This window comes from Malania oleifera, chromosome 2, assembly GCF_029873635.1.
Source record: "Malania oleifera isolate guangnan ecotype guangnan chromosome 2, ASM2987363v1, whole genome shotgun sequence".
Lineage (NCBI taxonomy): Eukaryota > Viridiplantae > Streptophyta > Magnoliopsida > Santalales > Ximeniaceae > Malania > Malania oleifera.
Window position 1 is genome coordinate 104,300,738 of NC_080418.1, and position 22,339 is coordinate 104,323,076.

General features: G+C 37.7%; 1 protein-coding gene across 8 annotated transcripts in view; it reads left to right on the forward strand.

Annotated features, from left to right (window-relative positions):
- LOC131149144 (protein ENHANCED DOWNY MILDEW 2-like) overlaps positions 1–22,339 on the forward strand; it is a 133,599-nt gene that overhangs the window by 109,602 nt on the left and 1,658 nt on the right. For 4 of the 8 annotated variants that reach the window (XM_058099286.1, XM_058099289.1, XM_058099291.1 and 1 more), the window contains 3 exons: positions 9,891–9,932; positions 14,898–15,008; positions 22,215–22,286. In XM_058099286.1, the coding sequence (XP_057955269.1) occupies positions 9,891–9,932; positions 14,898–15,008; positions 22,215–22,286 (225 nt within the window). The remainder of the gene's footprint in view (positions 1–9,890; positions 9,933–14,897; positions 15,009–22,214; positions 22,287–22,339) is intronic. The other 4 variants (XM_058099293.1, XM_058099288.1, XM_058099292.1 and 1 more) reach the window with 2 other exon arrangements.

The following is a 22,339-nucleotide window of genomic DNA, read 5'->3' on the forward strand; positions in this document are numbered from 1 at the left end:
GCCTTTTACTAGTTGAGTGTATCTATTTTTCTAAAGAATGATCCTTTGTCAACAGAGAAATTAAAGCAAGGATAAAATTGTGTCTTATTTGACTGTTTCTTATTATCCCCACAAAAAAAAAAAAAGCAGAACTGAACTAGCTGAAAATCAAAATAGTTATTTTTGCTTTTTATTCGTTTCTTCACTTTCCCATAAGATAAAATAGTACATTGGAGAAAATTCACCTTTCTTTGAGGCTGCTCTTGAGGGTTTTTCCATGCTCTTGAGGGTTGTCTTATATGGCCTGTAGATTCTTTATCATGTTTGAGAGCTCTTCCATAGAGGAAAACCTCCAAGAGGCTTGTAAGTGGCACAAAATTGTGGCCTGGTCATATTTCAAATACTAGAAGGAGTATCACCCTACATGGCACATCAATCTGTTGCAGTGAAAAAAATCCTTTAGAGTACCAAGCAAAGGCTTTTGCAGCAAAGAAAAATGGCTTAGGAGGCTCTAAGTTGCTTTTGTTGGACCTATTCAATGCTCAAGTCACTAGGATGCAAGTGCAAGGGGTCAAAGTTAATGTTAACTATTTTTTGAATCACAAGAACTAATCACATCAGTATGTCTCCGTCTCTATTCATCATATATGTCAAGTACACCATAATGACCATAATACCCTCATTAACTCTAAGTTACTATTACTAAATAATTGAAAATCCATTAACACTCCCCTTCAAGCCAGAGCATAGAAGCTAGAGGAGAGATTTCATATGCTCCTCGCCTATTTCAAATCAATTAAACCTAGGCACTCCTAAATCATTAGGTTTCAAATCAGCGAGTTGGTGTTTGGATTTCATGAGGGCTTCAATGAGCTAATTACTCGTGTAAAATGGCTGTTGACTTTCGTATTCTTTGTGCTCTTAGTAAAGACTAGATTGGTGGCAATTTGAATATTAGATTGATTTTCATTATGGGAAACAATGCTCTTCTAACATTGTCTTGAGCCAAACCAATTCACTTTTAGTCGCGCCATGACCCTTTATTTAAGATTTTACTTGATTGAGCCACAACAATTTATTTCTTACTGTTTCATGATACTAGGTTACCACAAAAAAAAAATTACACATTAACTAGTTGTGGATTTTGTAAAAGTGCGATCCAGCCTAATCTGTATTTGTATAAACCTGAATGTGAGTGTGACTCCGATTTTGATACAAGAGGCCTCTTCTTGGTGAACCTTTGAGGCATTGCAAGATATGGATGTCATCATCTTAGTTGCTCATTTGGGTCCCTTCCTGTTGATCGCACACGTTGTTGCCTTCCACATTGCTGTGAAGAGGTCGTTATGTTGACCTATATATCTCCGCCGTTTGCTCGCATGAAAACCACCGATCTCGGTGGCGACAATGAGGACTTGCTGTTATCCTCTGGTTCGTCCACTACAGCACCCCTTCATGGGCAATCTCTGTAGAAAAATGGCAACAATTCTTTGAATCTGCCCAACTGAATGCCTGAAGAAATATTCTTGAAGGGCATGTGATTCCTCTTTCTTCAAAGAATGAATCGTCAAGTGCTGCAGCTTCTACAACTGCAAAATTTTCAGCAGCAATTTTAGTTTCTTGATTTCTCTTGATGTTTCATCAATATTCTTGTGTGAAGTTTCATTTGGGTTTGGTCGTCGCTTGCTGTAGTAGCAAAGAAATTTGACATCTTGGACTCCACTAGACGCTCTCCATTCTCTTCCCTCTCTCTCCATCATTTTGGTGTTCCTCTCTCTCCATCATTTTGGTGTTATTCAAGGTGGTTTCTTTTACAAGTTTCTTTGTCATCTTGTGGAGCTTCTCTTTCTCTTCTCTTTTTTCTCATCATCATCCGACTTGTCTAATATGAAATTGAGTTGCATACATTCCTACTTTCTGAATTTTATTTTCTTGGAAGTGAATAAATCAAATCCTCAATTTATTTCTTTTTTGCACTTAGCTTTTTCTTCTCTCTAGAAACTCCAAATTTAGTGTTCTTCCAAAGTATTGAGTTAATAAAATTTTGATTGAAAATATGCACGATTGTACATTTTAGTTGAAGATTGTGTCGAAAAAGAACATCCAACTTTGATCAAGGTTATGTGGGAGGGGGCATAAGTCCAATGAGAGGTTTTGTTGGCACCATATATGGTAGGCTCGCCAATGCTTGGGTCCTTAACTACCAAAAATATAATTTATAAAACCTAACTAATCCCAAGTTCTGTAGAAAGTGAGAAAGTCGGGTGTTCTTCCATAGGGACTCAAGTGCAGTTACCAACCTTTTCTAATCTAGTTTATTATAGCTCTGTGTAAAAGAAAGTAAAAGGAAAGATTTTGATTTGGTTTTCTAACAACCGACTGAAAGCATGTAAATCTAAATTATCTCTACTCCTATAAAGCAATGCTCAGTTTATAAATTAGACTTAGGATGTCGTGTGCGTAAACTACGTTCAGTCAGCTATCCGTATTATGCTAGACAGTGAAAGGAACCGTTCAAGGGCATAGGGTAGCAAGGGTGCACCAATCGTCCGGAGTACTATCCAGAACTGAAGTATATCCTATCTCAACGACCACGCAAAACCTATTTAGTATTCGTAGCCTACTACGTATATCTGACTGAATCAATAGGAGTGCCATCCTATCTCTAAGACTTCATCACAATCTTAGCAGTAAAGGTGAATGAAAGTAAATTAAAGCATGTAAAGGAAAACATTTAAATGAAAGCAAGTAAATCAAAGCAAGTAAATGTAAAGCATGTAAAAGATCATTCTATTGCAATCAAAGCTTCTGTCACTAATGCCAGAAAATACAATTGAAGACCAGGAAAGCAGTAAATCTATTCTAATTTCTAATCTACTTTGGTTATCAATGATGTCTTAAGTTTGTCATTAACCTAAAAGAGGCCAAAGAGGAACCCTAAGAACAACTTCAAAGCTAATATTTGTACCCCTTAGGGCATACAAGGTTTAAATTTCGAAATTGGAAAGTTTGCAGCAAATCTTGCGTAGAAGACTGTCGTTGTCGACCAGGTCGCACCCCTATTCTCCCTTGGTCGCGACTTGATCGAGGTTCGCGGGGAATCAAGAATTCAACTTAAGATCCTCTTGACTTAGTCGCCCTATTGGGTTTTGTTGGTTGAGTTGATGGTCGAGACTTGCAGGATCTCGATCTTTAGGAAATCTCAAGAACTCGACTTGATCGCCATGCTGCAGCAGCACCGCCCTTTCCTGCTGACTGCTGCTGCCAGGTCCAGCTATCTTTTGCCGTCTTTGCCATTGCTTGGAGACCTTGCCAGCAGCCAAACTCCACAGGAAATATTTGAGATGCTGCTGCTGCTTCTCTTTCTTTAAGCTCCATGCAACAGGCTGCCATGATGCTTGCCACTGTTGCTGGGCAGACTTTCGCTGCAAGCACAAACAACCGCTGGTATCGGCCTCCATCACTGATGGTCAGAAACGGCGACTCATCTCCCTCCTTCCTTTTTTCGGACCTCTAACGACTCTGTCTCTCTCTATCCTCTCTCTCTTCGTAGCTCTCTCTCTCTCTCTGCCAGGCAGGCCACCACTGAGTAGCCATTGCTATGGTGGCTATGGGCGTTTTTTCATCGGACACCCTTCTCTCTCTCTCTCAGCTCCTCTTTTCTGATAGCTATGGCAGCAGCGATACTGCCATGATAGCTGCTACTGTACTATCAACGTTGCTAGCCTATCGTTTTCTAACAACTACATACTGAGTCATATATCAATAATTGTTCAAGAAAGCATAGACCAAGTATATGAACAAGAATAACATGCTTTATTCATAAACTGAAGTTCATAAAACCATAATCTCATATTGAATCATAAACATGCTCGTCACATTACACAAATCCTATTTTTATGACACATTTATCAAGATGCTATTGAATGAGTAAAACAAGGATTCATAAGATTCATGGATGGGTGTAGTGAATACCTTTTTAGAAGATAATTAATAAGAAAATCAAGAATCTAAAGCGTTTAGTCCTTGCCTTCCAAACTCCCCAAAAATCCCTAGCCCTTGCTTGTTGGCTAGGTTATTTCTTACATGAGTCTCCTTCACAACCTCAAACATAAGTTTTCTCCCCATTTTCCTTGTGTGAAAGTGTTTTTTTCCTTTGACCCTCTTCCTTGTGTTTCAAATGTATGTTTTCTCTGTTAGGACCCTATGAGCATCCAGAAGAAAATGACACCAAGAAATTTATGTGGTTCGGTCAAGAACGACCTACGTCCACGGAGCACACACCAACTATTCAATAACTCGCCAGAATATGTTACAATTCTCTCTCTCTCTCTCTCTCTTCCTCCCTTCTTCCTCTCAGCTCTCTCTGCACTCTCTGTGCTCTCTCTGCATTGTGCTGTGCTATTGTGCTATATAAAAAAACATCTTCCACAGCCCTCTTTTATAGGCTTGGAAGTTTAAATGACAATCAATACAAATCAATACAAATTGGAAGTTTAAAACTAAGATTAATGGAGAATAAATTCTACGCGTTTTCTGACTCAGCAACAACGCGTCTCCAGCTGTGTTTCTGGCTCCATCTCTAACAATCTCCCACTTGGAGACAGAGACACCTACTCAGCCAGAGTATCATGAATAAATGATGTGCTCATAACATGTGTCTTCAAACATGAAGACCAACTCAAGTTGAGCACAACTTCAGCTCCTCTGTAGTCGCCACCTTCCTGTCTGCTCGATTTCTGCGGACTAATCTGATGGCTGTCATCTTCACAACTGGTGTAAAAATGCCGGTGTAGTCAATCACTTCCTTCTGCTCAAAGCCTTTGACTACCAACTAAGGCTTGTACCTTCTGGAGCCGTCATGCTCCTCTTCAATTCTGTACACCGACTTGTTGTGAAGGCCTTTGGGCAACTTCCACATTCTATTGGAGGTGAGGGACTTCATCTCATCCTTCATCGCAAGCTCCCATTTGCTGGTATCTGTCACCTGACATGCTTCATCATTGCATTCGGGCTCTCCTCCATCTGTAGGAAGTAAGTAATCAATATACCTTCTGTCTGGTATATGAGACCGAGTAGATCTCCTAAGCTCCGGAGCTGGAGTAGGAGATGGTGGTGCGACAATCTGCTCTACTGGTTTCTCCACCTGAGGATTCTCGGTTTTCTGCTGATGTGTCCCAACACATTCATGGGTGTTTATCTGGAAACTAACCCTCTTCTGTTTCCTGACTATACAATCCTCACACATGTCAACCTGCACTGATTGTAGACCACTCAATTTTTCCTTTGAGTGCTTCACCCTGAGTCCCTTCTCGCTCATGTGACCAAGTCGTTGGTGCCAGATGTTGCTGTCGCCATTTCCTGCAGCAACTAAAATAGACATGGAGGCATTGGAGGTTAGAAAAAGTGTTCCGCTTTTCTTACCTCGCACAATCATTAGTACACCCTTTGAGACTTTCCATTCATCGCCAATGAATTTCGTCGTGTATCCCTCATCTGCCAACTGACCTACTGAGATCAAATTCTTTCTCAGGTCTGGAATATACCTGACATCCTTCAGCTTCCATACTGACCCGTTTATATTGATCTTCATAACTCCCTTGCCAGTTACGTCGCAAGGTTGATCGTTGTCAAGGTACACTTTACCAAAATTACCTAGTGTGTACTCCTCTAGGCAATCTTTGCAGCATGTGGCATGAAATGAGGCTCCGGAGTCTATGACCCAAGACTCCTGCTTGCTCTCCGAAGAGCAGATCAACATCTCATCATTCTCAGAAGCAATATTTGCTTCTATCTTTGCCCTCATCTTGAATTCTTTCTTCTGACTCTTGCACTGGTTCTTGTAATGACTAGTCTTTCCACAGTTCCAGCACTTAATAACTTTAGTGCTCTTGGAACTTGTGTCCTAAGTACTCTGGGATTTCTGGATTGAGACCGCCTGTGCCTAGATCTGCCGCGGTTGTTTGATCGTCCATGCCTGTTTCCTTTGCCTCGATTCTCCATGTTCAAGGCTGAACTCGAATTGGAGCTATGGTTCGGCTGCATTCTTATTTCCTTCGTCAAAATCATGCTAACAACCTCATCGTATACAAGCTTCGATTTTCCTGCTACTGATGGCAGTGACGGCACCATTCCAATTTTCAGGCAGCTGACTGAGAATCAGTAGAGGCCGAATCTCATCATTAAACGTTATCCCGACTAAGGCGAGTTGATCAGACAACTCATTGAAATTATTCAGATGCCTGCTGAAACTCTCACCTGCAGACATATTCATCGTAAATAGTCTTTTCATGAGATGTACCCTGTTTGCGGCTGAAGGCTGCTCGTACATATTTGAGAGCACATCCATCAGAGACTTGGTTGATGTTATATGTTTGATATTGAACGCCACAGATTTCGACAACGTCATTCTGATGGTTCCGAGGGCTTTTCGATCAAGCAACTCCCACTCGTCCTCGTTCATGGATGTTGGCTTACCCTTTCAACGGTAAGTGCAATTCCTTTCCAAACAAATAGTTTTCTATCTGCATCTTCCAGAAACCGAAATTGTTCCCGTTGAACATTTCGATTTTTGAGCTTTTTTCATTCGACATCTTGATTTGCTAATCTAGAGACGGAATTAGCTCAAATGGATAGCACAGATAGATCCAGAACGATTGAAAACCCTAGAAATGGTTCGAGTCGCTCGAAAAAGGGATCCAAAACGACCCCGAAAAGCTCAGTCAAACCTGGTTAAATCGCTGACATGGCACTGCTGATGTGGCAGTGGGGTCTCCTGCTGACGTGGCAGTGGGACTCACTTGATGACGTGGCGCCTCTGCCACGTGGCACTCCTGTAGACATGGCCCTGCTGGCGTTTGCGCGGTATGCGCGCTGACGTGGCGCTGAGGTCAGACCCGGGTCAAGAACCGGATCTCAGGTTCACCCGGATCTGAGTCACCTACAGGGTCGGGTCGAGGCGGAATGGGCGAAGAAGACGCGTGCGGTGCGTGCAGCGCGTGAGGAGATGTTCGCCGGCGCGTGGACGGCGTGTGAAGAGGCATCTTGCTCCGGCAAGGTGCGTGGGGGCGCGTGCGAGCTTGTATGAACTCCGTTCAAGCTCCGGCGGGCACGCTTCTCTTCGTCTCGACGAGAAGAATACGATGGTGGCCTCAAAACACAGTTTTGATCTACTGGACAGAACTATGAATTTCTGGATCACTTCCGATCTGGCTTTTCTGCTCCAACCAGGCTCTGATACCACTTGTTAGGACCCTGTGAGCATCCAGAAGAAAATGACACCAAGAAATTTACGTGGTTCGGTCAAGAACGTCCTACGTCCACGGAGCACACACCAACTATTCAATAACTCGCCGGAAAATGTTACAATTCTCTCTTTCTCTCTCTCTTCCTCTCTTCTTCCTCTGTGCTCTCTCTGCACTGTGTTGTGCTGTTGTGCTATATAAAAAACATCTTCCACAGCCCTCTTTTATAGGCTTGGAAGTTTAACTGACAATCAATACAAATCAATACGAATTGGAAGTTTAAAACTGAGATTAATGGAGAATAAATTCCACGCGTTTTCTGACTCAGCAGCAACGCGTCTCCAGCCGTGTTTCTGGCTCCATCTCTAACATTCTCTGCGTCCTATGTCTCCCTGTAGCTTCCTTCTTATAGAGCTTAGTAAAAGCTAAGGTTTCCTTTTCAAATCCCTCTATTCAAAAATGCCCCTTGGGGAAACAACGAGCTTCCATCCTTGTCCCCAAGGGGTGTTTGGGACCCTACCTTACCCTCACAAAGCTGGGAGCCTTGTGGTCCAGGGGGGCCCTTTTCTTATAGTAAGGACATTATGGTAAATATAATGACATTATTATTGAAATATTATACTTTTCTAGACAAGGGCTATATAGTAAATTTATATAAATATAATTCCATTCCTATAATTTTATTACACATAACAAACATTGGAATGTAATTGGCATTCCATTCCTACAATGATTCTATACCCAACTTAATTCCATTCCTTCCCCAATTCCATTCCACAAACCAAACATGCCGTCAATACATTTGGATGTCGTTTGGTTCTTGAAATTTGTTTTAGGATTCTAGAAAAAGTGATGCTCAATAATGTTCCATTCTCCTCTTCATTTTAGAGTTGAAAAAGCGAGACACAACAATATCACATCCCTCCAAACCCTATAACACTAGTTAAACAAAAATAATTCCACCAGATGCATATTCTACTTATTTTTTGTTTGATCTCTGCCACTAGTTGTACAAGGAAAATCTATCTAAGCTAGGGATAACCCTCTTTTTAACAAAAGAGGGCTCAAATTTTGAAATTGAGGCACAATTTTAATCCAAGCCCAAGATAAGTTTGCAAAAATATAGAGGAGGCTAAAAATACATAATCGTCTCAAAAGCCCAAAATTTAGCCTGGTCAAAATGGCCATTGACAGGTTATAATAAAATCTGGTAGGGTTTCTGCCGTTTTGGGCTGGGCGTTGTTGCTCTTGTAGGAAGAGAATAAACTTAAAAGAAGAGAAAATGAGAGATTGGGCTTTACATGGTGTTTGGGATTTGGGAAGCTTATGTTTGATAGTGCAGACATATAAAAGATGGCAGAGGCATGAATATGTGATGGAGGAGATGGACAGCAGGCAGCTTTCAGTGCTGCGACTCTTGTTGGTGAAGCTTTGGGGACCCCGGTGCTCTGGATGTGGCCTATGATTGAAAGGAAGGGAGATTCAGCGGGATGAATATTGTCGTGATGCAGCAGCAGCACAGCAGCCCCAGTTTTTTTTTCCCTTGGCTGTCCACTACCTCTGCTCAGTCCTGGGTAGCCAGTGGTGACAGCCTTTCTTTCTCTCTTTCTTTCTTTCTTTTGACCTCTTCTTGACTTATTTTCTTTTCGTCCACAATGCTGCAAATCAAATGTGTTCACTGTATGTGATGGATTGTTTGGTGATTAGTGTTTCAATGTAGTTGTATGAAGAAGAGGAATTGCGGTGTGGATGCATTAATTGGTGAAGCGTGGGTTCAGCTAGGGTTTTGGAAGAGGTTTTGGTTCGTGAATGATAGATGGGGAGAGTTTCGTGTAGCTGGTGCTTAGGCAATGATTGCTTGAGAAGATATACATGAATGAATGAGGACAATGATGGTGGCAGGGCTGAGTTTCTGGAAGGCAGGGGGTGGCTGGTGCCTGTGACTAGTTGCTATAGTGAAGCTGTGATGGGGGATTGAGATGAGCCTCTGACACCAAATTGATGCAGGACTGGTTGATACAAGAGAGGGATGCAGGAAAATGAGAAAAATAATGGGCAAATAAACTGGAAAATAAGAGAAATATTGGGAAATAATGGGAACATCATAATTTTTTAACAAACTTACATTAACTGTGGCAATGAGACTATAACTCAGGACCTTTGGCAACCATGGTTTTGATAGCATGTTAGATTCCCACTTTATCTGAAAGCTTAAGCTGTTAGGTTGTGGCCAACAATGTATGTCAAGTCTTAACAAAAATAAGCTGAATTAGGGTTGAAATGCTCATGATTCCAATCTGCCCTTCATCGTTACACATGTAGCCTTTATTTAAACTTTCTCCTTATACTAAACAAGTAACAATCTCTAGGAATTTAATACCAAATCCTAATTAATGAAACATAATATCAAGTCCTTAAAAATTAAACCTTTGCATAATTGTCAAGTATTTGAATCATAAAACCCTAATCATAAAGACCATATATTATGTCTACGCCTATGGTAGACATGATGTTCTTGCTGAGTGTGTTCCTCATCTCTACTCTAGAGGACTTTCCCATGTTGTGGGGGTTGTCTTGTACGCGTGGACATTCTCATTCATGTTCCGTATGCAGATAGACAGTCATTATATTATAATGAATCTAATAGCATGACTTCTAATTCTGCAGATTGTTGACAGGCTTCATTGGTATGTGCAGAATGATGACATGGTAAGAATTTTTGTTCTTTTGCGACTTCTTCCATTCAGTTTTGCCATAATATTTGATTGTGTGTACACGCATGTGCGCACACGCATACATGTATATATTTGTATACACGCATGCACACTCATACACATAATATTTTAAGAAAATATTTTCATAAAAATTAAAAAACAGTATGAATAGTTCATCTGTTCGGCTCAAGTAAAGTTCTCTGCATTGGTGGTGATAATTCTGAATTCCAAAACCAATAATCGTCTTACCCTCTGTAATGTATGATAATAACACTATGAGGCTAAGCTAGAAGATGCTGAATGTTCATGACAAGACCAATGAGGTGTGAAGGAATGCTGTCCGCAACTGAATGTACTATATGATAAACATGGAGTCTCCCACAACATTATTTTTTTGAATGCCTCTCTCCTTAGTTGTCATGAGTGCTTGATGAAGAGCCATACCTTCTACAACTGTAACTGTAGTTTTACCTTGGCCTCTTGTTCTTGCAGCAACTGGGTTGCTAGCTTTATCTAGAGATGCAAATGTATTTGGGCTGGTGGATATCTGCCCTGATTTGTCCTTCTCTGGGTCTAGAATTGGTAGTTTCTAAATGGATTAGGAGCAGCAATTGGGATGAATTTTGTGACCCAAGGCAGACTCAGGGTAATAAGTGGGAACTGTATTTCCCTGCCACAAATTTGCCCTGCCCCGAATGCATGTTTGTGTTTGTATATATATGGGTGTGTGTGTATGTATAAACATAATATGTTCATTCAATCGTCCATAGCTTCTAAATGTATTATTTTTATTATATTTTTTGTTATTTTCTTAATATAATTACCTAGAAACTGTTTTTTTTTTTTAAATAATATTTGGCGGGGCAGATTCAAATCTCTGGTGGGAGGCTGATCCCCTAATTAGGCAGTGATTGGGGTATAGATAATGCCTCGAGGCGGATTTAGGGCGCGAGGTGAGGCCAATAATTCTTGGTGGTGCAGATTCCGGTTCTGCCACCTACGCTCCAAATTTGCACTGTTTACATCCCTAGCGTCATCTCAAATTCAGCTAACCCAATACCATATCTGAATGTTACCACATCTGAATGTGGTGAAAATTGTAATGTGTGTGTGCGCGCGCGTGTGTGTAGTTGTTTGAGCAACAAATTACATTTACGTATTAACAGTGCCAATACTGTCACGTTTGGGTCGATAAAAGAAATAATCAATCAATACTTCTACTGTCTGTAGGCATTGCTTTTTTTTTTTTTGCTTTCAAAATTAAGAAAAACTCATGGTAATCGTTCGAGCTGACGAAATTCGTAATGACTCTATGTATTAACAAGCGGGAATCAATGAGATATTTGTGCAAATAGGTATAATCCATCTAATTACTGAAACTATCAAAATGAAAAAATTTGCAATAATAACTATAGGTATACAAAAAAATAAAAATAAAATAAAAAACCCCCTTTTTGTAATTTCTATGATGCAGTCGGAATTCATCGATGGAAAATAATCAATTTAGATAGTTCTTTATGGCTTCGATGGCGACTAGATCAATGCGTTATTGCTTCAAGAGAAGCTCATGGTTGGTCATATTTCTCTTTATCGTGAAACCGAAGAAGCTATACAAGGGGTTTGTTGGGCTTGCTCATATGGTACCTAATCATAGAATTCTATGCAATTGGTGGGAATTCATGTTTTTTTGGTTCAACTAGGATCATAGTTCTTGAATTTCCATGTGAATCAAGATTGAGAAAAGGAAGTTTTCCAATCACTAACTCAATGCCATTGTTGAATTCTACTCGGCAAAATATGGAGGTACTTATGGCAGAACAGTCCAATTTGGTCTTTCACAATAAAGTGATAGAACTTGTTTAGGGCATTATGCTTGTCTGTGACCACTTGTCTCGTGTATTTGGGATGGGTTTCCCTCATGTAAATACTTGTGTAAGGTTATTTTTAAGAAATAGTTTTTCCCTAGGCTTAAAAAGGAGTGTGACTCAGTCTTATTGATGTTTCATAGTCTCAGAGAGAGAATAGCATAGAAAGCTCTTTAGGGGAGGGTGACTGTTCATCAACTTGTAAAACTCACTAGCTATTGTAAACGTGTTTAGCCTACTTGCCTCCCTCACTAGACACGTTGCTAACGGAGGTGTTGATTAATGAATTACGTTGCTTCAATGTTTACTACTTGCATGTTGCTTTCCTAAGTTGCTTAATGCTTTCGCTTATATTTATTTGAATGACAAGGAAAGTATTCTGTTGGTGAATTGTGGTAAACAGGCTGGCTAGTTGAGAAAGAGTTCTTTAGCTAGCATTGCACGGCCTTTTGGCAATATTCTTTCGCTTCCTTTTATTCCACTTTCCTTTGTGTTATATGTGCCTAATTGTTCCTTGAGCCTATTGTCAATTAATCAATTAACTAAATCCCGTAAGTGTTTCTTGACCATCTTTCCTTCTCAATGGGTTATTCTAGAACTCTAGATGAAGAAGATGATTGGAAGGCTTGAGAAGGATGGCTTGTACTCTATTTCCAGTTTGGTTGCATGAGATACTTGGTGTATTATAACATCACTATATAATCCTACAAAGGTTTTGTGATAACGGGTCTGTAATTGCTTCAAGAAAGAATGCAAATTTTCCTAGTAGGAGCAAGCACATTGACATAAAGTATCTCCATATTGGGACCTGGTGCATGACAAAAGAATTTACAATTGAATTTTGTTCAGATGATCAATTTGTAGATATTTTTACGAGGCCACTCAAAATGAATGCGTTACAGAAGATCAAAGAATTCATGGATGTGATTATTTTTGAAGAACTTGGTTTAAGTGACTCTACATTGGAAAAAATAAAGCTTACTTTTTATTTATTTTATGAGGTACTGTATTTTAGTTGCATGAGAGTCTTGTTTAGGCAGAAAACTCTACATAAGGAGCAATGTGTGTGCCTCCACATTATTCGTTGGTGGCCATTCTTTGTGTGTATGAAGGAAGCAAGTGGCACATTATTGCTCCTAATTATTGTAATGAATTTATTTTGGATCACGCAGTTTCTCTAATACTTCAAATTTTCAGCATTGCTTTCAAATTGATCCTTCATAACCATTTTTAATACAATAATAAGGTAGAATTGAATATAGTATGTGTAGTTTTAGTGCTATTTAGGCAGTTTGGCTGGACTAATAGATAATGGAGTGGATAATAAAATGGAATATCTAATGGGTTAAAGGTGGGTTATGGGGTTAATAATGGAGATTGGTTATTAGAATGGTTAGGAAAAAATTAACAAAGCTGTTAGATTACCACTTCACCTAAAAGCTTAAGCTATTAGGCTGTGGATCAACAATGTATATCAAGCTTTGACACTCCCCTGGGCGTGCAGCCCAACAACACAGGGAGAGATAAACACATGATGGATAACACCCATTACAGGGGATACAATAATTTTTTAAACACCACATAGCAAATGCAGGCAATGAAACTAGAACCCAGGAAATCCTGGTAACCAGCTCTGATACCGTGTTAAATTTACCACTTCACCTAAAAGCTTAAGCTATTAGGTTGTGGGTTAAGCTTTTAGGTTGTGGGCCAGCAGTGTATATCAAGCTTTAACAAAAAATAAAAAGAAAAGAGTGAGGTTGGTTGAAAGAGGAAATTTGAGCTCTTGCAATGGCAGTAGTGATGGCTGGGACAGTGGCTTAGATAACAATTTTGAAGTTCCGAGGGTGGATGATAAGTTATAAACATCAGTGTCTTTGGAGTCATGGGTTGTGTCGACTCCAACACAAAGGCAAAAGACATTGATGAGCACACTTGAACTTTGTTGAGGATTTGTTTTGTGTCTCAGCTCTTATGGTGGTAAGCTTGATTGGTTGCTGGCGATAAGAGTATTCTGCACTTCAACTGGCTTGGAGGACTTTGGTTGACTGGATTTGGTGTTTTACTTAGAGGTCAAAGGAGTTCTCAAGGGACTGCAAATGATTTATTGCATCTTGTGTTGGTAGCAAATGACAAGCAAAGTTGTTATATTGCTAGTAGACTTGGTGGCTGCAGTGATGGTGTTGATGGTTGTGCAGCAGTGACAACAACTGTGTTCTGACTCCAAATGATGGTGGGGCATGGTTTATTGCGAGCTGAGTGGATAGCCATTGAAATCTTGTAGTGGTTTAAAATCAATACTACTAACACATGCATATAGCAGATATATTTCTTTCTGTTTGGCTAAAATGCTTCCACTGCCTGCTTAAATTTTATTATGACAAGGTATAACTAAAACAAAACTAAACATACACACACACAAACACACACTCTCTCTCTCTCTCTCTCTCTCTCTCTCTCTCTCTCTCAACCTGTAAATATATTTCATATGCTCTGCCATTGTCCTACTTTCTAAATATGTTCTAGAGCTTCTCACTGAGGTGGTGGTGTAGAATTTGACTCTTACTCTAGTCTTATCAACTATTACTAATTAAGTTTAAAAATATTCACGGCCACAACTAAAAGAGTGCATTGCCTGCATCTTGATGCTTACTGTGTTTATATTTGGGTTACACCCCCCACTTACTAAATTCACTTAATTAAAAAAATAATTAAAAAGCATGCATATGCTGGGTGCTTTTTCTTTTTCTCAACAAAAATTGTTCCTACTTGCCCTTGTTTAACTAGAGATTAACTATGACAGTGTACGACTAAATGGAACCACCGTCTCTCAAGATTAGTATTACAAGAGATTTTCTAGATTTCTAATGTGAATCTTATCACATTGGTACGCCTCCACATGGAATGTTTAAGGCCCAAAACTAGTTGCTATAAATCCAAATTTATTTATTTTGATGTTGACAGAGAGTAGAATAAAATGTGAAATTTTTACTAGAGCTCGGGAAATTCTTAATTTGGTTTAATACAGCTTCTGTTGCTTCTATTGTAGTCATATTTTTATTGAAATAATATTGGGCACTATTTTCTTTGAACAGATAGTCGACTTTTGCTGTGGTTCTAATGATTTCAGTTGCTTAATGAAAGAAAAACTTGCCGGGATGGGGAAGAAATGCTCTTTTAAAAATTATGATCTTTTTCCAAGTAAGGTAAATTTTACTCTTTTTTATTGTTAATTTGCTAATCTACCTTTGTCGTGTAAATATTTTAATCTGTCAAAACAGCTGCCAGATCTTTTTCCCTGGTTTTGAAGAAAAAAAAGGGGGCGTGGGGGGTGGGTTAGCATGTTTATGTTTCCCTTTGTATGATTTTAAATTTGCATTTAATGGAATTCTGGTTGTGTCTAAAACTTAAAACTCAGGTCCAATTTAGCAAAAAGAATTTAGGTTGTTTAAGATGTTAAAAATAAATGTGTAAGTGATATGAATCATGCAAAAATCTGTGGCTTGTTTTGAGGGAACATCATATGTAATTCAAAGTCGATTCCTTAATTTTATTTTTTCTTTTAAAATGGAAAATTAAGTGCAATTTCTATTTCAAAAACCTTTGAAAACATTTTCTTTTAAATTTCCGTTTTACTCCTTTTGTACTTTTGTTTTCTCTTGCCCGTTTGAGTAATCTTCTTTTAACAGTTTTAAATTATTAAGGCAAGTTATTTTCTTATCTTAAATCTGGTTGGAGGGGGCAGTTGTACAGTGTAGACCTTCAACAAATGTTTTGCGTTGATAAGTAGTCTAAGGTGTCACAAGGCACAAAATATTTATGATTGAGGGGTACAATTAGTCCTATGGATAATAAAAAATAAAAAATTATAAAATCGTCAAATTTTGACTATGGAATAGAATTTCCTTGAAACTGAAATTTGATTTTCAAAACCCTCCAATATAAAACTCTATATGGTACTATTTTTTTTTTTTAAAAAAAAAATTTGGTGGAAAATTTTGAGGTTTTGATAATCCTTGTACAGAATTTCAACCAATTTGAAGAATTTTATTAAATGTCTTGATCTAAATGGAAGTTTAGGTGTTTGAAGTTTGAGTAATGCATTGAAAACTTCAACTCAATCGCCAGATGCCCTCAACAAATGAAAGCCATTTCAAATTTTGTGTTCTTTGAATTTTTTTTTTTTTAAATATTCATTTGACACCTTACGCAGATTGAGTTATAACCATGGTCTTAAATTTCCACTAAATTGTTGAAATTTCCCTCGAAATTTCTGATTTTTGTCACCCTTGAAATTGAAAGGGCAGTTGATTTCCATTTTACATAATTTTCTTCGAAATTTCAATGAATCATCCGAAATTTATCGAAATCTCGAAATTTTAGTGAAACTTGTTGAAATTTTAACTATAAAATAAATTTGCTCGGAATTCAAATGAGACGTTTAGGAGTGAAGTGAAATTCCTCTCTTAATTTGTTTTATTTTTTTATTGAAACAAAACGATTATTACGAGGGCTTTTGAATTATATGAAAAAATATACTTACAACAACATTTTATTGAACCATTTATGTCTAAATTTTCATTATTTTTAAAATAAATAATATTTAAATGATTTATGAATTTCATTTGTATTCACTGAGAATATGTTTAATGCACATTATTTTATAAATATGTTTGATACACATTATATTACAACTTTTCCACCTCATATACAACATGGATGTATTTAATTTGTAATATATTAGTCATAAAACTTATATTATTATTTCTATTAACCATTTTTTAAATTTTATAAAAGAATTCCATGCTTTACTACTAATTTCCATTTTTTTTTTCATATCAAAATCAAAATTGACATCGAAATCGAAATTTCCATCAAAATTTCCATACCTTTGGAGCTTCAAAATTTGAGTCGAAATCGAAATTTAAGACATTGGTTATAACACCTTTTGTTTAGTCATTTGTGCGTATATGTATTTCTTTCATAATGTTATTCAACCATTAATTTTATTTTTGTTATTCATATTAATTTTTATGAAGCTAGTAAATAAACTTAATGGTTTATTAAATGATTTGGTATTTTTTTTTAATCTCATTAGCAGATTGGTGTCATAATAAGAGACAAATACATAAAAGAGTTGCATATATTTTTTCTGATCATTGTTTAAAAAAGCAAAGGGCCAATGTGAAGTATTCTGGACCGAATGATGTCAAGCTTATGCCTAAAGGAGTTAAGCATGTAACCCTTTTGGGGATTTTTAATACATAAATATATCAATAAATTGCATTTATTTAAATAAGAACAAAATTAGGATTTAGGAAAATTACAGTACAGCTAGAAAAAAAAAAAAAAAAATGATTTGTAAGCCATTAGTTGGTCATTCTATGCATAAAAACTTAAATTCATTCATGTAAATCATGTTAAGACTTTAAATTGTGTTCATGATCCAAGATTGGAAAGCTTTAAAGTTCAAGAGTTTGACATTGACTTAGAGCCTTTTTTTTTTTTCCTGATAGAAAAAGATAGTTTTATTGAAACTGAGAAATGGAATACAATCTTTTGAGGACAAGGGATCCTTCCCAAGCCCCAACCAGCTAGAAAATCTGAAGAAAAAACTATAAACAGTAAGGAAAAAAAACAAAAAAACAAAAAATACAAAATACAATACAAAAATTCCATTACATGAGCCTTGCAATCTCTAGCTTGGTCAGACAGCAGAAGACCCCTAAAGGAATCAAAGGAGTGCACCCATAAGGAGGCTAGGAAAGTCACTCTATCCCACAAAAGCTGTGAGCAGAACAATAGAATTTTGAAAATCCTAGAATTCCTCTCTATACAAAAAGGTCAAGATGGAAAAAACAGCCGCACACCAAAGAGCTCTGCCATTCCCATTCGTATCAAAACCCCTGAAATTAACCAAAGGCACGTCTTTCACCTTTCCCAGAGCCACCGACTCTTCCCCTGCCAGAGAGAGAAGGGCGTTCCAAAGCTGTGATGCCACCTTAAAATGCACCAAAGGATGGGCATTCTACTCATTGATTTCACAACACATGAAAACACATATTAGGACTAAGACACCCATATAGAGTCTACACCATTGAAGCAGATCATGCATGTTAATCCTTTTTAGGATCACCGTCCAGACAAAACCCGAATTTTCCCCAGCACCTTAGCCTTCTAGAGAAGCAGTACCAAGGAAAAGGATTATGGTATGGGTTTTCAAAAGGTGAGAAAAAAAAAAAAAAAAAACTCAGAAGTAAATATACCTGAAGAATCCCCCTCCCACATTCTCTCATCCTTGCTAGCATATGGATTGTGCTGGTCTGACAAAAAAAAAAAATAGAGGAAGTCAGCTCATTGGCCTCTCTTTATTTGAAATTCCTGAAAAAATGGAAATCCCAAGAAGGACCCCCCTTAGAAGAAATAAAAGAACCGATAAGAGCATTATGAAGTAAAGAAAGCTTAAAAAGACAAAGAACCTTCAACTCCAACAAAGTCTCTCCACCCACACATCTTCCCAGAAGCAACTTTATTGCCATTACCCATTTTGAACCAAATAAGAGGAAAGAACTGATTGGCTTCCTTAGAGACAAATTTCCAGGGACATCCATGAGAAGTGATGTGATGCTCCTTGTGTCACTCCCTTTCCATTTGATTCCGTCCTTACTCTTTACCACCTTATGCCAAAGGGATTTAGTTCCTGGAGGGAACCTTGAAAGTCATTTACCAATGAGAGAGTTGTTCTTAGATACCACATTCCCAATACCCAGGACCCCACTCTAAAGAAATAGAAGAGAGAAAGTGTTTGAAAGATTTTTGTATTTCTCATTAATTTGCTTATAGCGTACATGCTCTATATATACACACATATACAACTGATTTCCTAACATTCAAATTCAAGTTTGAAGTCCTCAGAATCATATCTCCTCATCCCTAAAGTTCAGCAAGTATTTTGGTATTCATGACTGCATCATTATCGGTTACAACAAGATCTATTCTCCTGATCTTCAGCAGGATCGATTCTCCTAATCTTCAACAGTGATTTCAGTTGAAATCACTTGATTTTCTACTTGCCCCCTCAATCTAAAGGGGAGATCACGAACATTCAGATTGGATTGAACATCTCAGATTTTCTTTGGTGTTAATGGTTTTGTTAGTGCATCTACTAATTGATCACGACTAGAGATGAGCTGAACTATTAATTGTTTGTGGTGGACTTGATCTCGAACAAAATGAAAGTAGATCTCTATGTGTTTCGTTCTTGCTTGAAACATAGGATTGGATGCGAGATAAGTGGCACCAATGTTCTCGCACCAAAGAATAGGTGATTGTCGAATAGAAATTCCGAGTTCAGTTAGAATTTACTTGATCCACATTAACTCGAATGTTGTGTTTGCCAGTGCCTTGCATTCAATCTTAGTGCTGCTACGAGCTATTGTTGGCTGCTGTTTACAGCTCTAGGAGATCAAGTTAGGACCCTAATAATTACAATAAGTATCCACAGATCTTCTATCATCCTTATTTGCTGCCTAATCTGAGTCTAAGAACACATGAATCTTGAAGTCTGCAGCTTTAGAGATTAGCAAGCCTGTTGAAACCGAATGTTTAAGATAGCGAAGTATTTGCTTTACGACTTGCCTGTGTGATTCAAGAGGATTATGCATAAACTTGCTGACTTTGTGGACTGCAAAAGCAAAATCAGGCCGTGTAAATGCAAGGTATTGCATGCTGCTGACAATACTTCTGTAAAGGCTTGCATCAGCACCGAGTTTGTCATCTGCTGAAGTGAGATTGCAAGTGGAAGCCATCGGGCTACTGCATGGTTTTTGCCTGATCCATGTTGCTCTCTTTGAGCAAATCCACTATATATTTGCGCTAAGCAAGATAAAGACCTACACTGCATCTAAGTGCTTCTACACCAAGGAAAAAATTAAGAGGGCCCAAGTCTTTGATAGCGAATGCTTCTTTTAAGCAATGAATTACTCAGTTGATGGTAGCCGAACTTGATCCAGTGATTAATATGCCATCCACATATATTAAAACATAAACAATTGCTGGTTTTGTTTTAAGAACAAATAGTGAAGTATTAAGCTTTGCTTTCATGGAAGTGTAATGACTTTAGCTTGTTTCAAAGTTTAGAAAACCAAGCTCAGGCAACCAGATTTTTACAAGGTTCGGCGATCCATGCCTACGTCCTTACCTCAAGCAACCCACTTTGAGGATTTCACTATCCCTCCTTCAGTAGGCGGAGAAGCCTTTTACAAACCCTCCTTCAATAGGTGGAGTTGCCTCTCTCCTTTACTTAGGTGGACTTACCTCTCTCCTTTACTTAGGCAGAGTAGCCTTTCTCTTTCAATAGGCGGAGTTGCCTCTCTCCTTCAATAGGCGGAGTCATCTCTCAAGCGAAAATCCCCTTTCGCTTGTTCAACGATTTAATACTAGAACCGTCAGAATACAAAGAAGTAGTAATAGTAGAGTTGTACAAATAGAAACTCTCTGAATAGAGTAGATACGTACATAATCAAATCTCTAATACACTCTTAGAATAAGATTGCAACGAAGCTCAAAGAGTTTAGCTAAGGTTTTTTGGTTTTTGAAAAACAATAAGCTTGAAAATATGAATGCAGAAAAGCTTTCAGCAAGAACGATGCTAATCACAATTGATGTTCAATAATTTGTGTAATCTCTTTTTTAAAACACGTTTAGGGTTAGCTATTCATATCATCTTTTGAATTATAGCCATTGTGCGTGTTATAATGACTTAATGTTTGGAAATCTCAAAGATTTTCTGCTGTTGCGAAACTTATCACGAGCGCTTTGGTCGACGGAACTGAATGTTCGGTGGCCTGAACCACTCAAATTAGGAATTTCCAAAGTGGCAGTAGCCATTAGGTCGACTAAACTCTAAGGTTCGGTCGCCCGAACTAAGCCATTCGGTTGACTGAACCCTAAGGTTCGGTTGCCCAAACTCCCTGATGTCACACCAATGTTCAAACTTTGCTTTCGGTCGACTGAGCACACTACCTCAGGTGCCCGAACTTCTGAAATTCATATTCCTTTATATTTTTCATTCCAAAAATGATTTTAAGCTTTTGAAATAACTTTTGGACTTGTAAAAATATTTTCCAAGAATTTAAAGGGTATCTAGGGTCCAATTAAGTAACCTAAGAGCTCCGTAACATAATGACAAAATTAGATGCCTTGGTTTGTCGTTATCAAAACGGGTTAAGCCTTGTTAGGCCAACAGATTGTGGCCTCTAAAACGTTAGCTTTTATTATTATATATGGAATTTATTATAAAATGGCATTGAACATTTTTCCAATTTATTACCTAATACCTGGTGAATTCTTTCTCTTAAAGAGTCTTTTTGTTAAAAAAAAAAAATAGAAATAAAAACAAAAATTTAAAGGTAAGGACATGAAATGGTAGCTATTGATTCTTTCAAAATGTATATAACACTGAACTTAGAGATACAACAATTTTATTGACCTTTATAAGTCTAAATTTGTTGTATTTGTCTATCATACACTTTTCGTTGATATATCAATTTCATTTTTATTAATTAAGATCTTTAATATCCTATCTTGTCACATCCCATACACACCATACTAGGTATTTATTCATTTTGTTCACCATGTTTTAGTTCTAAATCATGCATTAATTATGTCTATTAATTGTTTCCATTTTCCAAAGCTCATATAAAGTTCCCATGGTTTAGCACTTATTTTCTCCATTTTTTAAAATTGAAATTGATGTCGAAGAGAATTTTCATTGAAGTATCCATCTTGTTTAACTCTCAAAATTTTACTCAATCAAAATTTAAACTTTGCTCCTGTTGTCACTGTCCTGGGATTGACTGATGTAAAAAGTAAATATGAGACCATTCTCTCTCTCTCTCTCTCTCTCTCTCTCTCTCGTATGGGATACATGTTGCAGAAAATCTTATTTAATACAGCTGAGTCTACTTCGGTTGCTGCAAGAATGGCTTTCCCTGTAAATCAAGTCATTAATAACAGTAGTTTTGAGGCTTGCTGACGTAGAAAAATGTGAAGACATGGTAGTTGCTTTATAAAAAAGGGATGAAAGGACACCCACAAGGCTCACATGCGACAGTTGATTTCTAATAGAGATTCTTTAAATTTTTAATTATCTTTAGGCTGCAACATCCTGCAGGACAGAGCACTTGCAATTGCCAATTTTTTTTTTTTTTTTCAAGTTTTGATTAATATGCCTATAGGCCATAAAACAATCTAGAATAAGTGAAGCCCTTTGCTAGGGAGCGGCTTTTAGATTTCAAAGCTGTTGCTTTTAATTCCCTTCCCTCCCTTTCCTCTTTTCATTCCTTGTTTTACCTAGGGATATTTTATTTTTGGTGCTTAGGGATACTCTTTTTTTTTTTTCGTTCTTCCAGCATGATTTCAATTTTGAGCAGAGAGATTGGATGAGTGTCTGTTTACACGAATTACTGCCAGGATCTCAGCTGGTAAGACAATAAAGCATTTATTTCATTGAATTTGCAAGATTTGTGTGTTAAAT